Source organism: Sorex fumeus, unplaced genomic scaffold, assembly GCF_029834395.1.
Source record: "Sorex fumeus unplaced genomic scaffold, SorFum_2.1 ptg000122l, whole genome shotgun sequence".
NCBI classification, from domain to species: domain Eukaryota; kingdom Metazoa; phylum Chordata; class Mammalia; order Eulipotyphla; family Soricidae; genus Sorex; species Sorex fumeus.
In genome coordinates this window covers 14,465,382-14,485,268 of record NW_026606179.1, presented here as the reverse complement: position 1 = coordinate 14,485,268, position 19,887 = coordinate 14,465,382, and the positions used below count along the sequence as shown (strand labels likewise).

Sequence of the window (19,887 nt, the reverse complement as noted above, 5' to 3'; positions counted from 1 at the left end):
GCCGCCCTCAGACCACCCGCTTTCCGTTTAGCTATGTCTCCTCCCTCTGTGCCTCCTCCCTCAGGCCTGCTTCTCTGGCCCCCACCTGCAGGCTCGGACACCAGCACCCCTCTTTCCCAGCATTCCAAGCCCCTTCTGAGCTAAGCACAGGCATAACCCTCCAGTCCTTCCTGGACCCAGGGTGATTGCTCCATGGTTACAGAGAGAAAGGGGTGCTCTGTGGGCCCCCCACACTGATAAACCCCTCCCTCCTCGGACTCTGCGCTCCACCACCCACCCTTCGCCTCTGTCTGGCTCTATTTATTCATTTTTAGGTTTGGGGGTCACACCTGGCAATGCTGAGGGTTTGCTCCTGCTCTGCCTTCAGGGAGCACTCACGCCGGCAGGAACCATATGGGGGCAAGGGATCAAACCCCAGTCCGCTGTGTGCAAGGCAAAGGCGGTACCTGCAATATTATCTCTCGGGTCCCAACAGGTCACAATTTTGTTCCCCACCGTTCCCATAAAGCTGAAAAGACCAATCCACCTTTTTATTTATTTTTATTTGTGGGGGGGGGGTCACACCTGGTAGTGCTCAGGGCTACTCCTGACTCTGCATTCAGGGATCCATCGCTCCTGGCTGGTGGAGGGGGTTAGAACCCCGGTGGGCTGTGGGCAAGGCAAGTGCCTTCTGGGCTGTGCTCCCTCTCTCCCCAAAGGCCCCCGAGTAGCTTTTTAAAGAATAAGCAAGTAAATAAGTGCCCCTTCCCGGGGCCAGGAGCAGGTAGGGAGCAGCGCTGGAGTGAGCCAGGGGCGCAGGTGCCCTGTGCCAACAGACGTTCCCCTCGACAGAGGCCTGGGGGGCAGCTAATGAGAGTGCAGGAAAGGAGGGGGGAGGGCCAAGCCGCAGCCCACAGCTGCTCCCCACATCCCGGGTTAACGATCCATCGGGGTGCGGCCCGAGGCCGGGCAAAGTTCCTTCCTGGGGGCCCCACATCCACTTTCAAAAGCCCAGAGAAGCAACAGGCAGGCGGCGGGTGGGAGGCAGAGACAGGTGGAGACCCCTCCCATTACCCCGCCGGAGACTGAAGGGATAGGGGCAGAGCCCGAGATCCGTCCAGGTACCTGCGTGCCTCCTGGACAGATCCGGGGTGCAGCCCCCACCCTCTGCACCCCGCCAGACCTCTCCTCACCCCGTAACCGGTGACCTGGACACAACCCCAGCGCCCGCCCCGCCCTCTGGGAAATCCGGGAAAGCCCCGATTGGGGGCGGGGCGGGGGCCCTCCCCGGGGCGGGGAGAAGGTTGCAGGGGAGGGGCCAGGGAGGGGGCGGGGCCCCGGGGCCCGCCCCCATCTCCCCACCCCCACCCCATGCTCCAGCCTGCCTCTGACTCATGCCCCCAACCCGCCCGGCCTGTTCCCCACCCACCCAACTCCTCCCGGGATGAGCCTGGGAAGCGGGGAGCCGGGTTGCGCCCCCACCCCACGCTTCTCCTCCCCGGGCGCGAAGGCTCGGCTCCCACCATCTCTCAGGAGCTCGGACCCTGCACGACCCCGGCCCGGGTTGGAGCGCGGGAGGATCTGGGTGGGCAGAGCAACCCCACGGAGGTCTCGCTTCCAGTGCACCCTCCCCACGTGCTGCAGGGGCTGCGGGGCCGGTGGAGGGGCAGCGCCCCAGTACACCAGCATAATTCCTGCCTGGGGGAGGGGGGTCTCTTTGACTCGGAGTCACGGCCAGAGCTGGGGGCGGGGGGACCCTGCAGGAACTTGGGTGCGCTCAGTTCCGACCTGGGCGCCTACTGCGGGGTGGGGGTGGTGGGGGGCAGAACTAGACGCGGTGGGGCCAGGGGCTGGCTACCCCCTACTCAGTGCTCGAGAAGGCAGGGGAAGGACCGAGCGCCTTTTCTTCCGCCTGCTCAGTCCCCAGTGCTCACTCCCCGCACTGCGGAACAGGAAGCTGCGGGAGGGAAGTGCCTAGGCCAAGGTCACCTGCAGAGGAAGTGGGAGTTGGGAGACTGGAACCCCGCTTCCAGCCCCCACCTCCAGGGCCTGGGTGCGGGAGAGACAGACCGAGGGTGAGCGCTGCGGAGAGTGAGACCCACGGCAGAGACATGGAGAGACATCGACACAGCTTGCTAGACAAGGGGATGAGGAGAGACGGAGAGACTCAGGGCAGAGAGGGTTAAAGCAGAGCCGGGCCTTTGCATTCACGTGTGAGGTTCTGGGTTTGACCCCCAACACAGCCAGGGAGAAAAGAAAAAGGGGTGGGGGGAGAGAGAGAGAGTTGCGGGTGGCGGAGGGCAGTATCTGCACCCCGGGGGCGGGGGCTCCTCCCCCAGCGCCCTGTGCACCCCCAGGAGCACAGTGCCAGCCCCTCAGCTCCCAACCCTAAAGGAAAGTCAAGGAAAAAGGGACCAAGAGAGCTCACAGCTGGCGCTGTGCAGGCAGGAGTCCTGGGTTCGAGTCCCAGCTCCGCATTCTCCCGAGGCAGTACCAGGTGGGAGTCTAACCCGGACCGGCCCCCAAGGAGCTGCCCTCTGGAGTTTGCTATAAATAACACCAAAAGAGTAGCCAGAGACGGGGCTGAAAGAGAGAAGAGAGAGAGGGGGGAAAGAGAGAGGGAGAGAAAGAGGAGAAAGAGAGGGAGGGAGGGAGAAGAGAGGGAGAGGGGAGAGGGGAGAGCGAGAATAGGGGTAGGAGAGGGGGGTGGGAGGGAGAGAAGAGAGAGAGAGAGAGAGAGAGAGAGAGAGAGAGAGAGAGAGAGAGAGAGAGCCAGCCCCAGGGATCGCAGAGGGGCCCGGCCCGAAGGACAGGCTCTAGCCGAGGCCCGCGGCCCAGGGGCGGGGACCCGCGCCCCGGCCCCCGGCCCCGGGCCCCCGCCCCCCGCCCCCCGCCGAGGCGCGCTGGGCGGGGCGCACGGCGGGGCGCACGGCGGGGCGGCGGGTCCAGGAAACCCCTGGGGCGGCCGGGTGGCCCCGGGGGGGCCGGGGGCGGGGAGCGGGCGGCCGGCACCGCCCCGGCCGACAAAAGTCCCTTCAGTTCGGCCGGCGGCAGGGGAAGTCCCGGCGCCCGGCGCTGCCACCGTCCCGTGCCGCCCCGCACCGCCGCGCTCCGGCCGCCCGCCCGGCCGCCACCCCGGCGGCCCGATGCCCCGATGCCCCGCGGGGGCCATGGACGAGGGGCCCGTGGACCTGCGCACCCGGCCCAAGGCCGCCGCGCCCCCGCGCGCCGCGCTGCCCCTCCGCAAGCGCCCCCTGCGCCCGTGCTCGCCCGCGCCCGCCGCCCCGCGCGGTGCCCCCGGCCCAGTGCTCCCCGCCGACGCCCGGTGCTACGGCTCCGGCTCGCTCGCCCAGCCCGCTCCGCCGCCCGGCCCTGTGCGGCCCGAGGCGCTGTACTACCCCGGTGAGTGCTCAGGGTCAGCCGGGCTGGGGACGGGGGTCGGGCCGGGAAAGGGGGGGACGGGCCCGGGGAGGCCCACCGCGGGCAGAATCCCGCGCCCTCCAGGACGCCCGTGTGAGGTCGGGGACAGCTGCGGGCCTGACCCCGAGCTTCGAGGAGGGTCACGGAGCGGTGGCTGGGGACAGACGGGAGGGGCGCCCCGCAGGACACTTCGGGGTGGGCACTCGGCACTCGGGAGGGACTGGAGGACCCCCACCCCCAGCCTGAAATCCCAGAACTCAGGGAATTTTCAGTCCTTAGAACTCAGGGTTGAGGCACATGAGCATTTGGGGGGTTTTGACATCCAGGGCCGTGGGGGTCGGACACAGTCAGGGGAGCAGGGCTGGGGGGGTTGTAAAGAAGCAGGAGATGGACCCAGGGGGGCCAAGTGTCATGATGAAAGGGCACAGAGGTGGAGGTGAGCGGTTAGTGGGAAAGGTGGGTTGCAAACACCCCAAGGATCTGGGGTCGCAGGATCTGAGGGCGCAGACCTGACAGCCGGGTCCTGAGGAATCAAGGAAAGGGGAAGGTGAGGCCTCCCCTGGGGTCACAAGGCTTTAGGGCAAAGGTCAGAGAAAGAGTAGGCAGGCCTGGGGGGGCTTCCTCGAGCAGGGACTCAGAGCCACAATAAATTGGGGGTAAAGTGGGGGAATCCCAGGTGTATCAGGGTTTATAATGGACAAACAGGAACCACCTGGAGAGTTAGGGGTTCAGGAAGGTGACAGAAAGAGTTGGACCCCAAGGTGCCCCTTCCCACCTCAACTCCAGGAAGGAGCGTGTCCCCCCCACAGCTGCGCCCATGGCACCATGCCAGGGGATCCCCAAACAGCGGGGAGCTCCTATCTAGTGCCCCCAGGTATGGGCACCTCCCGCCCTGTCAGAACACAGAGCACCGCTCTGATAGTACCGCAGACAGCCAGGCCTTCGCCCACCTCCACTTTTCTTCCCTGGGGGGAACGGCAGGCCTCAGTTTGCCAGTCTGAGCAAGGGGGTGGGTGTGGAATCCTTAGCTGCCACAGCCCTCTCTAACAGCTTGACCTGCAGACTTCCTGCAGCACCCTCTCACCTTCTCACCCTCCCCAGTGCCCCCAAACTCCACACACTCACCCACATCTCTCAGCACTTCTTCCCTCCCTCCCGCCCTCTCAGATGCACCTGCTCTTAGGGTTCCCCTGCCGGACTGGGGGTGGGGGGCTGTGAGGCGTGTGTGTGTTGGGAGTTTAGCCCCCTCCTTGGAAGCTCATCACCTACTTGGAGGTTTGGGGTGAAATTCAAGCAGAGAGAAGTCAGAGTGAGCAATGGGGGCGGGGGGGAGTTGTTAGGGCTCAGAGGACGTGAAGCCAGCTGGGGCCCCCGATGAAATGCAAAAGGGGACACCAGGGACATTGCCAGAGCAACCAGGGAACCTCACCTAGGTCTTCTCTCCACCCAGGACCATTGCTGCCCTTGTACCCCACTCCCACCACGAACACCCCCTTTCCCCTGCTGAACCTGCCTTCACCCCTGTACCACATGGTGTACTCCATGGAACACCCTCTGTCAGCTGATATCGCCATGGCGACCTATGCAGATGAGGATGGAGACACGTAAGTGACTGTGCCCCTCTTTCGGGTGGGTGACCAGGAGCTGGGAGTGCTAGACTAGAGAACACAGACCTGGAGGGGCCCGATTCCTGGCCAGTCCCTGCTCTGTTCTGAGACTCTGAACCAGACTCCCTTCCAGACCCTCTTTGTAAAATAACCCCCCTCCAGGGCACCCCCAGAGAGTGGGGGCTTCTCATTTGTGATCCCCCAATGAGAAAACCCATGGTGTGGATTCAACGGATGATGTCCATGAGTCATGGGCTGAAAGCCTGGTCAATGATCCGGGCTCAGTACCTTTGATTGGATATGATCAGTCCCATTATCATTAATAATATGATGACTTTGGGGTTGGAGCAATAGCACAATGGGGAGGGCCATTGCCTTGCATGCAGCCAACCCGGGTTCAATCCCCGGCTTCCCATAGGGTCCCCCAAGCACCACCCAGAGTAATTCCCGAGTGAAGAGCCAGAAGTCAGTCCTGAGCATCACCAAGTATGACCCAAAAGCCAAAATAATAATAATATGGTGATGAAGATGAATTTTAGTCTACCCCATAGATAAGCTGCAAGTGGAGTTCACTTAAAGCAACACTCCCTCTGACCACAGCATCTGTCTGCTTTGTTGCTGTCTGTCATGGTCAGTTTCATTGTTAGGGCTCAGGCACCCAGGGAGGGTCCCTAAGCAGATTTCAGGAACTGCACAGTTGAGCCCCAGCAGCCTTGGAACTGCTGAAAAATCCTACTCTGGACCTTTGAGCCCTCTGCAGAGCCCCAGGGGGCACCGGATGTGCCATTTCATTTGTTTTGGTTTGGGGGCTACACCTGGCTGTGCTCAGGGATCACTCCTGGCTGGCTCCAGGGGCCATCCAGAGCGTTGGAGATTGAGCCTGGGTAGGCTGAGGGCAAGGCAAGTGCCCTCCCAGGTGTCTCTCAGGCCCAGCCCTGGATATCCTTGATCATCAGGATGCTGATGATTTGCTTGGCCTAGGTTGAAATCTTTCCCAGCTCTCTTCTTGCCTCAGTTTCTCCCTGTAAAAACCAGAGGACTGGAGAGATAGTCCAACAGGCAGGGGGCTTGCCTTGCAGGTGACTGAGCCAGGTTTATTCCTGGCACTCCGTAAGGTTCCCCGAGCACTGCCAGGAGTGATCCCTGAGCACAGAGCCAAGAGTAAGCCCCGAGCACTGCTGGCTATGACCCCGCCCCCAAAAACAAAATGAACCAAACACCCAGAATGCATAATACAGCAGATAAGGCACTTGACTTGCATGCAGCCAACCGGTTTGATCCCTGGCATCTCATAGGGTCCCGGAGCACTGCCAGGAGTGATTCCTGAGTGCAGAGCCTGGAGTAACCCCTGAGCATGGCTGGGTGTACCCCCCAAACAGACAGAAAAAAAATTCAGAAAAACAAAAATAAGCGATTCTGTCGGGTTTCTCTCCACCCTTGGTGTGTGTGTGTGGGGGGGGGGGCGTCCCCTGGGAAATAGATTTCACAGGGATCTGCCCCAGGCCCCCAGCTTTGGGGCCTCACCCACAGGGTGCAGAATAGGACCTACCCTCCAGTCTCCACCCGCCCTGGCTTCTCCCCGCCTTCTCTCCCCCAAAGCAAACAGTTCTGCCTAGGCTGCCTGAAGGGGGAAATCCCTTCCCGCAGAAGCTGACCGCAGCCCAGCTGCTTGGCCTCCCGCGTCAGCGCCCGTCACTGCCGCCTCCCCCCGTGCTCCCTCTAACCTTAACCCCTTCCGCTGGGGCCCAGCCTTTACGGGAATGGGCCCGTCCCCCTGGGGGAGGGTGGGGGAGGGGGGCTGCGGGGGGGGGGGGACGGGGGGGGGGGGCCTGGGTTGGGCTACTGAGGAAGGAAGGGAGCTAGAAGCTCCAGGCAGGTGGACCCCCCACACACCCACCCCCCAGCAGAAATCAGGGTGCTCCAGTGTCCAGAGAACACAAGTTGGAGTCCTGAACCTTGGGGCAAGGGGGGGGGCGGGTGCATGAGAGAATGGGGACCCCCTAGGAATCTATATAGCAGAAGCATTAGGGGAGTCAGTAGGGGCAGAGCTGGGGTGCCCTGGGTGCCTGAACATTCTGGGGGTGGGGGGTGGGGGGTGGAGGCTGGAAATGTAAGCCAGTTGAAGTCTCAGGCTGGCTTTGCAGGCCAACCCCCTCCCCCGAGGCTGGGCTCCCCCCTCGCCTCCCCCAGGGAAGCTAGGTAGCTTTGGGTCGCTGGGTCCGGGGATGGAAGTTGGGGTGGCCGGGTAGATCCCCGACTCGGCCGAGACAGGCTTCCCTCCCCGGGGAGCAGGAAGCGACCCCGCCCCGCAGACCTGTTACTGGAAGGCCAAGGGCCGGGCCGCCCCTCCCCTCCCCACTTCCTCCGGCCCCGCCTCAGCCCGCGGCCCGCGCGTTTATGGGAACTCGGGCCGGCGCGGTTTCTCTGAAATCATTCGCTCCTCTGCCCTGGCTTAACCCCGCCTGGCGTCCTGGGAGACTCGGGGCGGGATGGGGGCCCTCCCCAGAGGCCCCCTCCCGCCAGGTCCTCGCTCCCCCAATACTGTTGCCTCTGCGCTCTTGAGGGAGGAAAACTGAAGCTCAGAGACGTCCTTTGGCTTTGCTTTGGCTTTCCCCATTAGGGAGACCCCAATAGGTCCCTTCTTTTTTTTGGGGGGGTGCACGCCCAGCGGTGCTCAAGGATTATCCCTGGCTCTGCACTCAGGAATCACTCCTGGTGGTGCTCAGGGGACCATAAAGGATGCTAGGGATGGAACCCATGTCCGCTTAGTGTAAGGCAAACACCTCCCCACTATACTGTCGCTCCAGGCCCCTAGGTGATAGATTTCTGTACCCGGCATCTGCAACACCTAGAGAGCCCATTTCAAATATGAGAGCCCAGAGAAATAGAGCAGGTAGTTGTTTGCCTTGAATCTGATCCAGGTTCAATCCCCAGACTGTCCCCCTCCCCCCACACTCCAAAGGTGATCCCCAAGTGGAGAGCCAGGAATAAGCCCTGAGCACAGCCAGGTCTGACCCTCCCCACCCCCCCCCCCCCCCCCCCGCAACATAGATAGGTAAATATGAAGGTTCTGGAGAGATAGTCCAGGGGGTCAAGGCGTTTATCATGCATGCGGCCAGTCCTGGTTCAAATCCCAGGCACTGCATTACGGTTTCCCAAACACTACCAGGAGACACCTGCAAGCCTCAAGCCAGGAGTCAGATTGTGAGCAACACAGGGGTGGCCCCAGCCCACCCGCAACAGAAATAAAGTGATAAGTCACTAAGTAAATCCAAACAATGACATATGCGGGAGATGGCTCAGGGGTTCAGTGTGCGTACTTTGCCTGCTGCAGCCCTGAGACCTGAGGGCCAGCACTGAATGATCCCCTAAGCTTGAGATGATCCTCAAACGCACACCCAGAAAAGCAGAATGTGGGCCTGAGAGGCAGCAACTGCCAGTCTGCGTTAAATCTGCAGCACCCCCATAGGGTCCCCTGAACACCGCCAAAGCTGCTCCTGAGCACAGTCAGGTAGCCCCGGGCCCCACGTCGTTCCCAGAATATCAGCAGCAATAGTCCTTGGGCACTACCAGCTGTGGGCCTCCCCCTGCCAACACCCCCACCCCCAAGAAAAAAAAAAAGTGGATTCAGGATCTATGTTTACAGTTGGGAGAATCTGGTTCCCAAAGAAGCAGTTGTGGGTCGGACTGTTAGTACAGGGGGTAAGGCCATAGATGTGGGACCATGTGGTTTGTTCCCTGTCACCAATGATGGCCTCTGTGCCCTGCCAAGAGTCAGCCCAGGTGTGTCCCAAAGGTAAAACAAAGAAAAGGCAGTTCTAGCAAATGGACTTTGGGGGTGGGGGAAGAATCCAACCCAGGTCTTCGCATATGCAAAGCATGTTCTCGGCTTCAGAGCCACTTCCTGGTCTCTGTGGACTCTGTCCACACTGCTCGCAGTCCCTGTTTACACTGTCAGCCTTTTTTGGGGGGGCGTCCTACACTTGGTAATGCTCAGGGGTTACTCCTGGTTTTGTGCTCAGGAATTACTCCTGGAGAGCTTAAAAGACCTTATGGAGTGCTGGCTTAGCACGTGCAAGGCAAGCGCCCTACCCGCTATACTATCCCTCCAGCCCTACGCTGTCGATCTCACAGCCATGGAGCTGATGTCACCACGCCCCCATACACACACACACACACACACACACACACACACACACACACAACAGTGCTATCGTGGCTGGCCCTCCATTCTTAGTGCTGCTCCAGGTTGGACCCCAGAAAAAAACACTGCAGAGTGAGAAGTGGGGTAGTTCAGTGGTTTCTGCAGTGTCTCAGGCCCTCCTTGCCTCCCAACTGGGACTATCAGAGTTGAGGGGGCTTTTGGAGATGATACCACCAAGCTGATACCACTAGACAATCATTGGATGCCCAAGGCGGGGGTGACTGTCCCCACTCACTGGCTATGTGCCCGGAAGCTGGGGGCCCTGGGTTCCCCAACCCAGCATCTGAAACCAGGTCCATATCTTGATTAGGCCCACCTAGTTGTTCTCTTCTTTTTTTCTTTTGGGGTCACACCCAGCAATGCTCAGGGTTTACTCCTGGCTCTGAACTCAGGGATCACTCCTGGTGGTGTTCAAGGGACCCTATGGGATTCTGGGGATTGAACCTAGGTTGGCAGCAAGCAAGGCAAACACCCTACCCTCTGTACTGTCAATCCAGCCCAATACCTGGCTGTTCTTTTGGTTTATTACTTCAGTTTACTTCAGTTTGGGGCCCATACCTGGCAGGACTGGGGGACCATGTGTGCTAGGGATGCAACCAGAGGCTCCAGCCCTGGCCCTAACTCCGCTCCCTTCAAGGCCAAATTTCATCCCCTTCACCAGCCTGCCCTTGTTCCCTGGGGCTGGAGGCTGATGTGATAGTCAGATGACCCCGAATGAACCTGGAGAGCCCCGTTCATCTTCCCCTCTCAGATCAGAGAATTGGTGGCCCAGAGGCAGGGGGTGTGTAGGGGACTAAGAGCTGGCTCTGGAGCCCTTTAGGAATGACTCACGCCTGGGACTGGAGTGATAGGACAGCAGGGAGGGTGGGGAAGGCATCTGTGGCTAGCGCAGGTTGATTCCTGGCATCTGAGTCGTGTTTCCCCCTCCCCACCCCACCCCCGCCCTGTGCACCGCCAGGAGTAAATCCTGAGTGCAGAGCCAGGAGTAACCCCTGAGTATCACTGGGTGTGACCCAAAGAGCCCCCCAAAAAGGTATGCCTCAAACATTCAGCGTGTGTGGAAGGCACCCACATAGCACTGGGCATGAGAGGGTTCCCCATTCTAGCAGGGAGAACAAGTGCAGGGTGCAATGTCTAGGACTGCGAGGGAAATGCAGCAGGGTCAGGGATGGGGTGGGAGAGGCATCCAGACACCCCGCTGCCGTGTGAGCAGAGGCCCAGCATGAGCCCCAGAGATACTAGGGTGGGATGGACTCAGGCAGCCCTCACACACCAGAGTTAGCACCGAGTGGTAGAGAAGGAGAGGAGACTCTCCCTAATGCCTGTGATTCCCCTCACCCTCAGGCCACTCCACATCGCTGTGGTGCAGGGTAACCTCCCCCTTGTGCATCAGCTGATCACCCTCTTCCAGCATGGAGGCCGGGATCTGGACATCTACAACAATCTCCGGCAGGTGAGTGTGGGGCCGGGACTCTGGGTCTGAGGGAGGAATGGGCGGATGTTGAGGCTTTGGGGTGTCCTGGAGAAGGAGAGGCTCTGGATCTGCAAGGCAGGGCGCTCTTGATTTCTGCTTCCCGAGTGAGCCTGGAGGTGGAGAACAAGGAGACTCCAACCGTTCTGGGCCTTAAGGGAAGGCATCCGTCCCTGATTAGTCTCTGTCGCCCCAGACGCCGCTGCATTTGGCTGTGATCACCACCTTGCCGGCGGTGGTCAGCCTCCTGGTGATGGCTGGTGCCAGCCCCATGGCACTGGACCGCAATGGACAGACAGCGGCCCACCTGGCATGCGAGCACCGCAACCCCAACTGCCTGCAGGCCGTGCTGGACAATGCCGCCCCGGGCACCGTTGACTTGGAGGCCCGCAATTTCGACGGTAAGCAGCTACATGGGGTACGGATTGAGACTGTCTGGCGAGCCCCAGCCCTGGGTTTAACAGAGCCTGCTTGTCTCTTAGGGCTCACAGCCCTGCACGTGGCTGTCAACACCGAGTGTCACGACGCTGTAAGGCTCTTGCTGGAGCGCGGAGCTGACATTGACGCAGTGGTGAGCATGCGCGGGACCAGGGGGCGGAGCCTGGAGGGGCGGGGCAGCGGGGCGTGGTCCGCGGGCGCGCTTCAGAGATATGGGGGTGGGGCTGCACTGTCTAACGGAATGAGGCGCCAGACCCCAGGCTAGGATGCCAGCAGCCAGCTGTCGGGGCGGGGCTCCGAGGCACTCAAAGACCTCTCCTGCCGCAGGACATCAAGAGCGGCCGCTCGCCGCTCATCCACGCCGTGGAAAACAACAGCCTGAACATGGTGCAGCTGCTGCTGCAGGTGGGCACAACTCCTACCCCTGGCCTCTTGCCACCCTTTTCTCTGGCACCAACCCGGCTCTCGCCCCCATCGCTGGCACTGACCCCGCTGCTAGGTCTGGCTCTTGCTTCGCTTCCAGCTCTGAACCTTCCATTTTGGGCCCCGTTCTGTCAACCTGGTGACTTCACATCTCCCCGCCAGTCCCCAGGCTGCAAACTTACTGTGAACCCTCTCCTGATCTCCCCCTCAAAGGCCTGGTTCCTCCTAGTGATTACTTTGCTCACCCGGCCGGCCGGCTTTGGCCCAGTTCCCAAGCTGCCCTTCGCCACGGCTGGGTCCTCCCAAGATGTGCGGGAGATGCGTGGATCCCTTTCCCTTTCCTTTGTGACTCCACCCCTCCATGCACCCGACCGAGGTCTAGCGATGGTGGGTCCAGCACTACCAGTCGTTGGCTCTGGGTGTAACCTTCTATTCCCTATCCTAACCTGGTTCTGACCCAGGTTCCTGCCTCTCTCGGACACCCCTAAGTAAGTCTCTGTATTTGCCAAAACTGGTCCTGTCCAGGCCCCACCCTCGACCTAACCCCGCCCACTCAGACTCCGCCCCGCCAGACCCCAGCTCCTTACCTCCCGGCAACCTCCGCTCCGCTCGGACCCCGTCCCACATAGGCCCCGCCCCGTCTGGCCCCGCCCCTCTCAGGCTTCGCCCCGTTCAGGTCCTGCCCTCGCAATCCCACGCAGGCTGCACCTTCCAAGGCTCCGCCCCTTTCGAGCCTGCCCGCTCACCGCCCCTTGTAGACCACGCCCCCATTTGGCTCCACCCACACAGAGACTCCTCCCTCACCGCCCCTCTCAGGCCCCGCCCACACCTTTCCCGGGCCTGGCGTGCTCAGTCTGTGCGCCCGCGCCCGGGTGGTCCGGGTCCTGACGCCCTCATCCTCATGTCCCCCGCTCTGGTCCCCGTTCCACAGCACGGCGCCAACGTGAACGCGCAGATGTGCTCGGGCAACTCGGCGCTGCACTCGGCTTCGGGCCGCGGACTGCTCCCGCTCGTGCGCACCCTGGTCCGCAGTGGCGCGGACAGCGGCCTCAAGAACTGCCACAACGACACGCCGCTGATGGTGGCGCGCAACCGCCTGGTGAGTGCGTGCGCTGGGCCGGGGCGGCCGGGGTCGAGGAAGCAGGCGGGGGGAGGGGGAGGAGGCCGGGTCCGAGGGAGGCGCGCAGGGATGCGAGAGAGGTGGCCCCGGGGACCTGGCATGCACGTGCCGGGGAGTGGGTGTGCGCCAGCGTGCCTGGGGTCAGCGCCGGGGGGTGGGGGGGCGCTCAGGAGGGGAAACTGAGGCACGCAAACTAGCAAAGGATTCACTCGCCTTCGCCAACTCTGAAGGCGCCCGGCCTCGCAGGGGCGCCTGGTGCTGAACCTCCCCACCCCCCTCGTCTCCCACAGGTCATAGACATCCTGCGGGGAAAGGCCACGCGGCCCCCGCCTGTACCCCCAGAGCCCTCCCCCGAGCGCCGGGCCACCCCCTCCCCTGAAAGCAGCCACCTCAGCTCCAATGGTGAGAAGCCGGTTCCAGCCCCACTCCCCGACGGCGGCTGGGGTTGGGGGTGAACCCTGAGATCCGGGAGCACTGGGACCCCTCTTCTCAGGCCCTCACCCCGCCCTGCTCTTCTGCCCCCACAGGTCTGCTGTCCGCCTCGCCGGCCTCCTCGCCTTCCCATTCTCCTCCCAGGAAGTTCCCCCGATTCTCCATGGTGCCCTCCAGTCCCCCCTCCCCAATTGCCTTCCGGCCCTTTCCTGGAGTCCTCCGAGGCCCTGGCCGGCCAGTGCCCCCCTCCCCGGCTCCAGGAGGCAGCTGAGAAGAATGGGGGGCGGGGCGGAGGCAGATGTCGGACTCATGAGGAGGGACCCCTCCTGCGCAATGGGGTCAGCCCTCCTGGAAACTGTGAAACTGCTCACTCTGCACTCCACCCCACCCCCAGTCTTTGGGACCAGGATTTGCACAGCGGCACCTGCATCTACTCTGAGCACTGTTGTTCCACCTCGCCCTTCCCGAAACCCCCACCCAGCCCCATGATTCTCAGGCACCCGCCCTCTCTCTGCAGTTCCACTCACACAGCCCCTTCCTGGGAGCTGGTGGAAGCAGGAAACCCCCTCTCTCCTTTGCCTTCGACCCCACTCAATAGACAGGGAGAAGAGGGCCGGGCCGGGCACTGATAGCAATGTAAATTATTAGGCATTTTGGTCGGATTTCTTTTGTAATAAACTATTTTTGTACCATATTGCTTGTGAGGCCTCACTTGCAGGAAGCGAAGAAAAGCAGGTGGATGTTTGCAAGTCTGTCCCTCATATCCAGGCCACGCGGTGAGGGGCTCCCAAAGATCTCAGACAGATGTGATGTGTGACGGAATTCCAAAATGCTTAGGGTGAATGGGAGTGACGGGGACGACCCTCTCCCATGAGACCCCATGGGCTTCCATAGGCACTCGGGGTGCGTGCGACACCTAGGTGTGGTTTTCTTGGGGGGATTATGCAGTTTGGGGGTCCCCATTCAAGAGCCAGACATGCCAGTTTTGCAGGTACGTGTGGATGTGTGGAAGCAGTTGGGGCCATCTCAGCCATATTTGTCACCTGATATACCTCAAGTGTTAACATGGGCCAAGGTGATAGTACAATGGGTAGGGCATTTGCCTTGCACGCAGCCGACCCAGGTTCAATCCGCAGCATCCCATATGGTCTCCCGAGTAGTGCCAGGAGTGATTCCTGAGTGTAGAGCCAGGAGTAACCCCTAAGCATTGCCAGGTGTGACCCAAAAAGCAAAAAAAAAAAGAAAAATCAAATGTCACCATGTCACAGCGCCATAAAGCCCTCTAGTCAGCCCATTTTGGTTTTGGTTCTTGGTTTGGGGGCTACACTCAGTGGGGATCCTGAGAGTGCTCAAGGGACTATCTAGGGAACCGAGTTAACTGAATGAATGCCAGGCAGGCTCCCTCTTCTCCTATCCCCTGTACTATCACTGTAGTCTTGGTGGTGGTTCTAGTGGTCAGAAGTCTCAAATCAGGGACAGAGATGCCAGCTGGTTTGGGGTTGTTAGGTTGTGTGTGTGTGTGTGTGTGTGTGTGTTCTGTTTGGGCCACACCCCAGCAATGTGCAGGGGTTACTCCTGGTTCTGCATTCATTGCACTCAGTAATTGCTCATGGTGCTCGGGGGACCCTATGGGATGCCGGGGGTCGAACCCAGGTTGGCCGCATGCAAGGCAAACACCCTCCATGCTGTACTATCCAGCCCCTGCTGGTTTCTTCCAGGAAAATCTGCTCTGTTCTTTCCCAGCTCTCAGAGGCAGCTCCTGTGTACTTCCCGCCAGCAGCCCGTTCACCCTCAGAAACCTGCTCCCAGCTGCACCTCCAGCCCATGGCCTCCTGCTTCTGCTTATAGGGCCGCCAGTGGGGCCCCCAGCCGGCTGGCATGGAAATAACACGCGAAGATTTGGGGGGCATCCAAATTTCTTTCTTCAGCAGAGTAGTTTTCCCAAGGTCTTGGTAAAGGGATGGAATGATTTGTTGGGGATGTGACTCTCCAGAAGAGAAGATGAATGGGCAGAGGCCAAACTGGACCTTCTAGGAGGGACCAGAACCCAGGTGGGTCCCCACCACCCAGGCCGCTGTGAGAAAGGTCAGCCACCTTTCCCTGTGTGCTTCCTGCCAGACCCTGGGTTACAAATGACAGTGGTTGCTTTTTGTTTGTGGGGAAGGCATCATTCTGGGGGTGGCGGAGCATGGGTGCTGGAGATTGAACCACTCGGGGTCACTGCAGAGCACAGGAATAGCCCCTCAGCACTGAGCCCTCAGCATGGCAGCACTGTCTTTCCCATCAATTTGCTTCTAGTGGGCACCAGTAAAGTCTCCATTGTGCGACTTGTTGTGACTGTTTTTGGCATATCAAATACGCCACAGGGAGCTTGCCCGGCTCTGCCGTGCGGGCAGGATACTCTTGGTAGCTTGCCAGGTTCTCTGAGAGGGACGGAAGAATCGAACCCATGTCAGCCATGTGCAAGGCAAACACCTTACCCGCTGTAGCTCCCGTCCACTGAGCCCCTAAAAAAAGAAAAAAGAAAGACCCAGATGAATGTCTTTACCTTTCATTGCTGTAAAGGTAATAGCACAGCAGGGAGGGGCCTGGCCTTGCATGCAGGCTACCGGGTTTGGTCCCTGACACTCCATATGAGCACGGCCAGGACTCATTCCTGAGTGCAGAGCCAGGAGTAAGCCATGAGCACTGCTGGGCGTGGCCCCGAACAAACGGACAAACAAAGAAAGTGAGATCTACAGTGATTTCATTAAGAAACGTCTGTTCTCTCACAGAAAGAGCCTGTTAAAACTCAAGACTTAAAACAGTGGCTGGGAGACAGGAGACCCTGGTTCAAGCAGCTGCACTGCTCTCTCGCCTTTGCCTCGCCCCTCACAGTCCAAGAGGGCTGCTCTAGTCCCCCATATGGTCACCTTCCCATGCAGAGCTAACCAAAAATATGACACTTGTGCCCTTGCCTTTAGAGGTTCCACCCAGGAGTCATACTCAGCCCTTCTATTGGCCAGGATTCAGTCATGTGGCCCTACTTAACACCGGGCAGGCTGGGAAATGTAGTTTTATCTGGATAGCCTAGGGACCCTCTCTCCTCTCCCCCTCTCCCCCTTCTCCCCCCTCCCCCCCGCTGAAATTCCAAGGATGTTTAAAAAGGGAAAGAGACCAGGGAGGAATCCCCACACCTAGCAACGCAGGGTTCTGCTCCCAAAGGCTCTTTGGGGCTGGGTGAGGCTCCTCCGCTGCGACGAGCCTCAGTTTCCTCCTCTGTAAAATGGGAACATCAACACACATCTTGGCAAGGGTGGGTGGAAGAAGATTTCATGAGGGTCCAGAGGCCACTGCCAGGCTGGCGCATGCAAGAGAGCGTCCTTGTACCTGTGGGTGAAGGTCCTCTCTGTGTGTGAGAACTCATCCCCGGGTTCAAGAGTTGAACTGGCTCTTGAAGATGCTTGGGCACTGACCTTCGTAAGTCACTTCTCTAAATCAAAGGGTCTGGAAATCCCCTCTGCGCCTCCTGGCCTTGGGACTGGGCGTGTGTCCTTCCTCAGCTGCCCTGCTTCCCCTGGAGGCTCGTGCAGGACGTGCACGCACGAAGGCCTCAGTGCACCCCTGACCCACCGCCGCCAAGTCCCTTCCCCTTACCTGTGACCACCCAGCTTTCTGAGAAACCAGAAGCAATTCTTTCAGTTCGCTGAGTGCAGCCAAGTTTTTCTTATCACCACTGTGGGTTAGCTCAGGCAGTGACCGGCTTCTCCAAATGCAAGCTACCAAGTCTTTTTTTTTTTTTTTTGGCTTTTTGGCTCACACCTGTCAGTGCTCAGGAGTTACCCTTGCCCTGCACTTAGGTATTACTCCTGGTGGGGCTCAGGGGACCCTATGAGATGCCAGGGATCGAACCCCGGGCAGCCGCGTGCAAAGCAAAGTCACCACCCATTGCTCGCTCCAGCCCCAAGCTGCCAAATCTTAAAAAATAATGGTTGGTGCTAAGAAATATATATATATATATACATATAAAAGCATATGTATATCTTTTACATATGCATCTTAAAATATATGTTTTGAAAGTATGAAAACTAAATAGAATTCATCTGTACAGCAGGTAGGGAACTTGCCTTGCATGCAGCCAAACTAGGTTTGATCCCTGATACCACATATGGTCCCACAAGCCTGCCAGGAGAGATCCCTGAGTAAAGAGCCAGGAGTAAGGCCCGAGCACTGCCAGGTTTGGCCCCCAAACTGAAATTAACAAGAGGGCCAGAGAGATAGTATAACGGGTAAGGCATTTGCCTTGCATACAGCCAACCCAGATTTGATCCCCACCATCTCATAGGGTCCCCTGAGCCCCACCAGGAGTAATTCCTGAGTGCAGAGCTAGAATTTACCCATGAACATTGCCGGGTGTGGCTCCAGTACCCCCCAAATGTGTATATTCCTTCATTGGCAACAACCCCAAAAATATCAGAACCCAAGGCAACTAAACAGGGCCTTAGGGATTGCACGAGGGCTGAGTGCTTGCAAAGCATGTGGGGAATCCAGGCTGCGATCCCCAGGGAGTGAGTGCCTGCCATCATCACTGGGTACGGCCCAACCAATGTTCCCTAGTGATCTTAGATTGGAGGCAGAACAGGAAGAAGGTTTTGTGGCTTGATTGGGGTATAGGCTGCACTGGGAGAGCCCCCCTTGGACCACTACAGGACTGTGAGGAAACACCCCTCTGCTTGGAAACAGCCCCAGAGTCTAGAACTGAAATTTACTTTCTATAGGGGGGAGCAATTATACGGCGGGGAGGGCATTTGCCTTGCTAGTAGCCAACCTGGGTTTGATCCTCAGCATTCCATATGGTCGCCCAAGCAATGCTAGGAGTGATCCCTGAGCACAGAGCCAGGAGTAACCCCTGAGCTTCACCAGGTATGACACTCTGCCCTCCCCAAAGCAAATAAAGCAAATCAGCAAATTGTTGTCTTGGTCTGTTTGGAGGCCATATGCAGCAGTGCCCATGGTTTACTCCTGGCTCAGACCTCAGAGGCCCCTCGTGGCTGACTGAGGGGGAACTATATGGGATTCCAGGATTGAAACCAGGTTGGCTGTGTACAAGCCCTGTGCCTACCGGCTGAACAGTCACTCTGGCCCCAAATCAACAAATTGTTAGCAAGCTGCATTCTGGCTGAGGAGCAAGTGAAGAGCTTTATTTATTTATTTTTTTTTTTGCTTTTTGGGTCACACCCGGTGATGCACAGAGGTTACTCCTGGCTCATGCACTCAGGAATTACTCCTGGTGGTGCTTGGGGGACCATATGGGATGCTGGGCATCGAACCCAGGTTGGCTGCGTGCAAGGCAAACGCCCTACCCACTGTGCTATCACTCCAGCCCCAGGTGAAGAGCTTTTGTCCTTGTTTTGTACAGCAGGTAGGGCACATTCAGGAAGTTCCAAGCAACTTCAAGAAGAAAAAGACCAAGATTATATATAATAGATGATACATTATGTTACGGGCTGTAGCGATAGCACAGCGGTAGGGCGTTTGCCTTGCACGTAGCCAACATGGCGCGACCCGAGTTCGATTCCTCCGCCCCTCTCGGGGAGCCCCGCAAGCTACCGAGTGTATCTCACCCGCACGGCAGAGCCTGGCAAGCTACCCGTGATGTATTTGATATGCCAAACACAGTAACAACAAAGTCTTCAATGGAGACGTTACTGGGCCCGCTCGAGCAACTCGATGAACAACGGGAGGACATTATGTTACGTATAATTTATTATATTACAGATTTTATATATATAATATATGTTTTTGGTCACACCTGGCGATGCTCAGGGCTGTCTCTGCACTCAGGAATCACTCCTGGCGGTGCTGGGAAGACCCTGTGGAAGACCGGGAAGGAACTCAGGTTGGCCTCGTGCAAGGCAAACACCCTCCCTCCTGTACTATCGCTCCAGCCCAAAAAAGACGAAGATTTTAAGGTCCTGTATCTCCTCCGCGTACCTAAACCGGTGCCTGGATCTGTGACCAGAGAAATAGCGTGAAGATGCTGCTTCACCCGCTGCCATGGGGAGGTTACCAGGGTTGCAGGGCCCCTGGAGGCGTGGCCGGAGCCTGGGGGCGTGGCCTGAAAAACTCCAGTCCCGAGGGAGAAGGTAAACCTATTCTTATAGCGACATCTCGCGGTCATTCTAAGGGTGGTCTTCCTTTTTTAAACCGCTTTATCCTGGAACAAAAATAAAACTAGCTGGGGCGATGGTACAGCCGGTTGGGCGTTTTCCTTGCACGCGGCCGACCCGGGTTTGATTCCAAACATCCCATATGGTCCCCCAAGCACCGCCAGGAGTAACCCCTGTATATTGCAGGGTGTGACCCAAAAAGAAAATAAATTAAAAATTAAAATTAAAATAAACATAAGAGGCTGAAGTGATAGTACAGTGGATAAAGCACTTGCCTTATACACATCCAACCCAGGTCCTCCGAGCACCACTAGGAGTAATTCCTGAGTGCAGAGCCAAGAGTAACCCCTGAGCACTGCCGGGTGTGACCCCCCCCCCCAAAAAAAACAAAACAAACTTTAAAAAAATAAATGAATGATTAACAGCTTTCTGGGACAGGACAGATCAGATAGGAGTTAAAGAACTAGGAGTAAGCCCTGAGCATCTCTGAGTGTGGCCCAATAAACAAATAAAGGGGGAAAAAAGAAACTAAGATTCTGAAGCAGTAGATGAAGGGGCTGGAGGGATGAAAGAAGCAGAATAGAGTGACATAAAATAAGAGTGATTATAGAACAGAGAGATGGTACAGTATTTGCTTCATATGC

General features: G+C 58.7%; 1 protein-coding gene across 1 annotated transcript; it reads left to right on the top strand.

Annotated features, from left to right (window-relative positions):
• Positions 1–2,933: 2,933 nt before the first annotated feature.
• Positions 2,934–13,876, top strand: BCL3 (BCL3 transcription coactivator). Its single transcript, XM_056136717.1, has 9 exons — positions 2,934–3,381; positions 4,850–5,003; positions 10,555–10,663; positions 10,878–11,082; positions 11,164–11,252; positions 11,447–11,524; positions 12,474–12,641; positions 12,953–13,064; positions 13,190–13,876. The coding sequence occupies exons 1-9, from the start codon at positions 3,126–3,128 to the stop codon at positions 13,363–13,365; spliced, it is 1,347 nt and encodes a 448-aa protein (XP_055992692.1). The 5' UTR covers positions 2,934–3,125; the 3' UTR covers positions 13,366–13,876.
• Positions 13,877–19,887: the final 6,011 nt, after the last annotated feature.

Excerpts from the sequence above, each read along its gene's own strand:
- BCL3 (XM_056136717.1), top strand. The coding sequence starts at position 3,126 with ATGCCCCGATGCCCCGCGGGGGCCATGGACGAGGGGCCCGTGGACCTG. Across the intron at positions 5,004-10,554 it reads GCAGATGAGGATGGAGACAC|GCCACTCCACATCGCTGTGG; the intron begins GTAAGTGACTGT and ends CCTCACCCTCAG. Across the intron at positions 13,065-13,189 it reads CAGCCACCTCAGCTCCAATG|GTCTGCTGTCCGCCTCGCCG; the intron begins GTGAGAAGCCGG and ends CTGCCCCCACAG.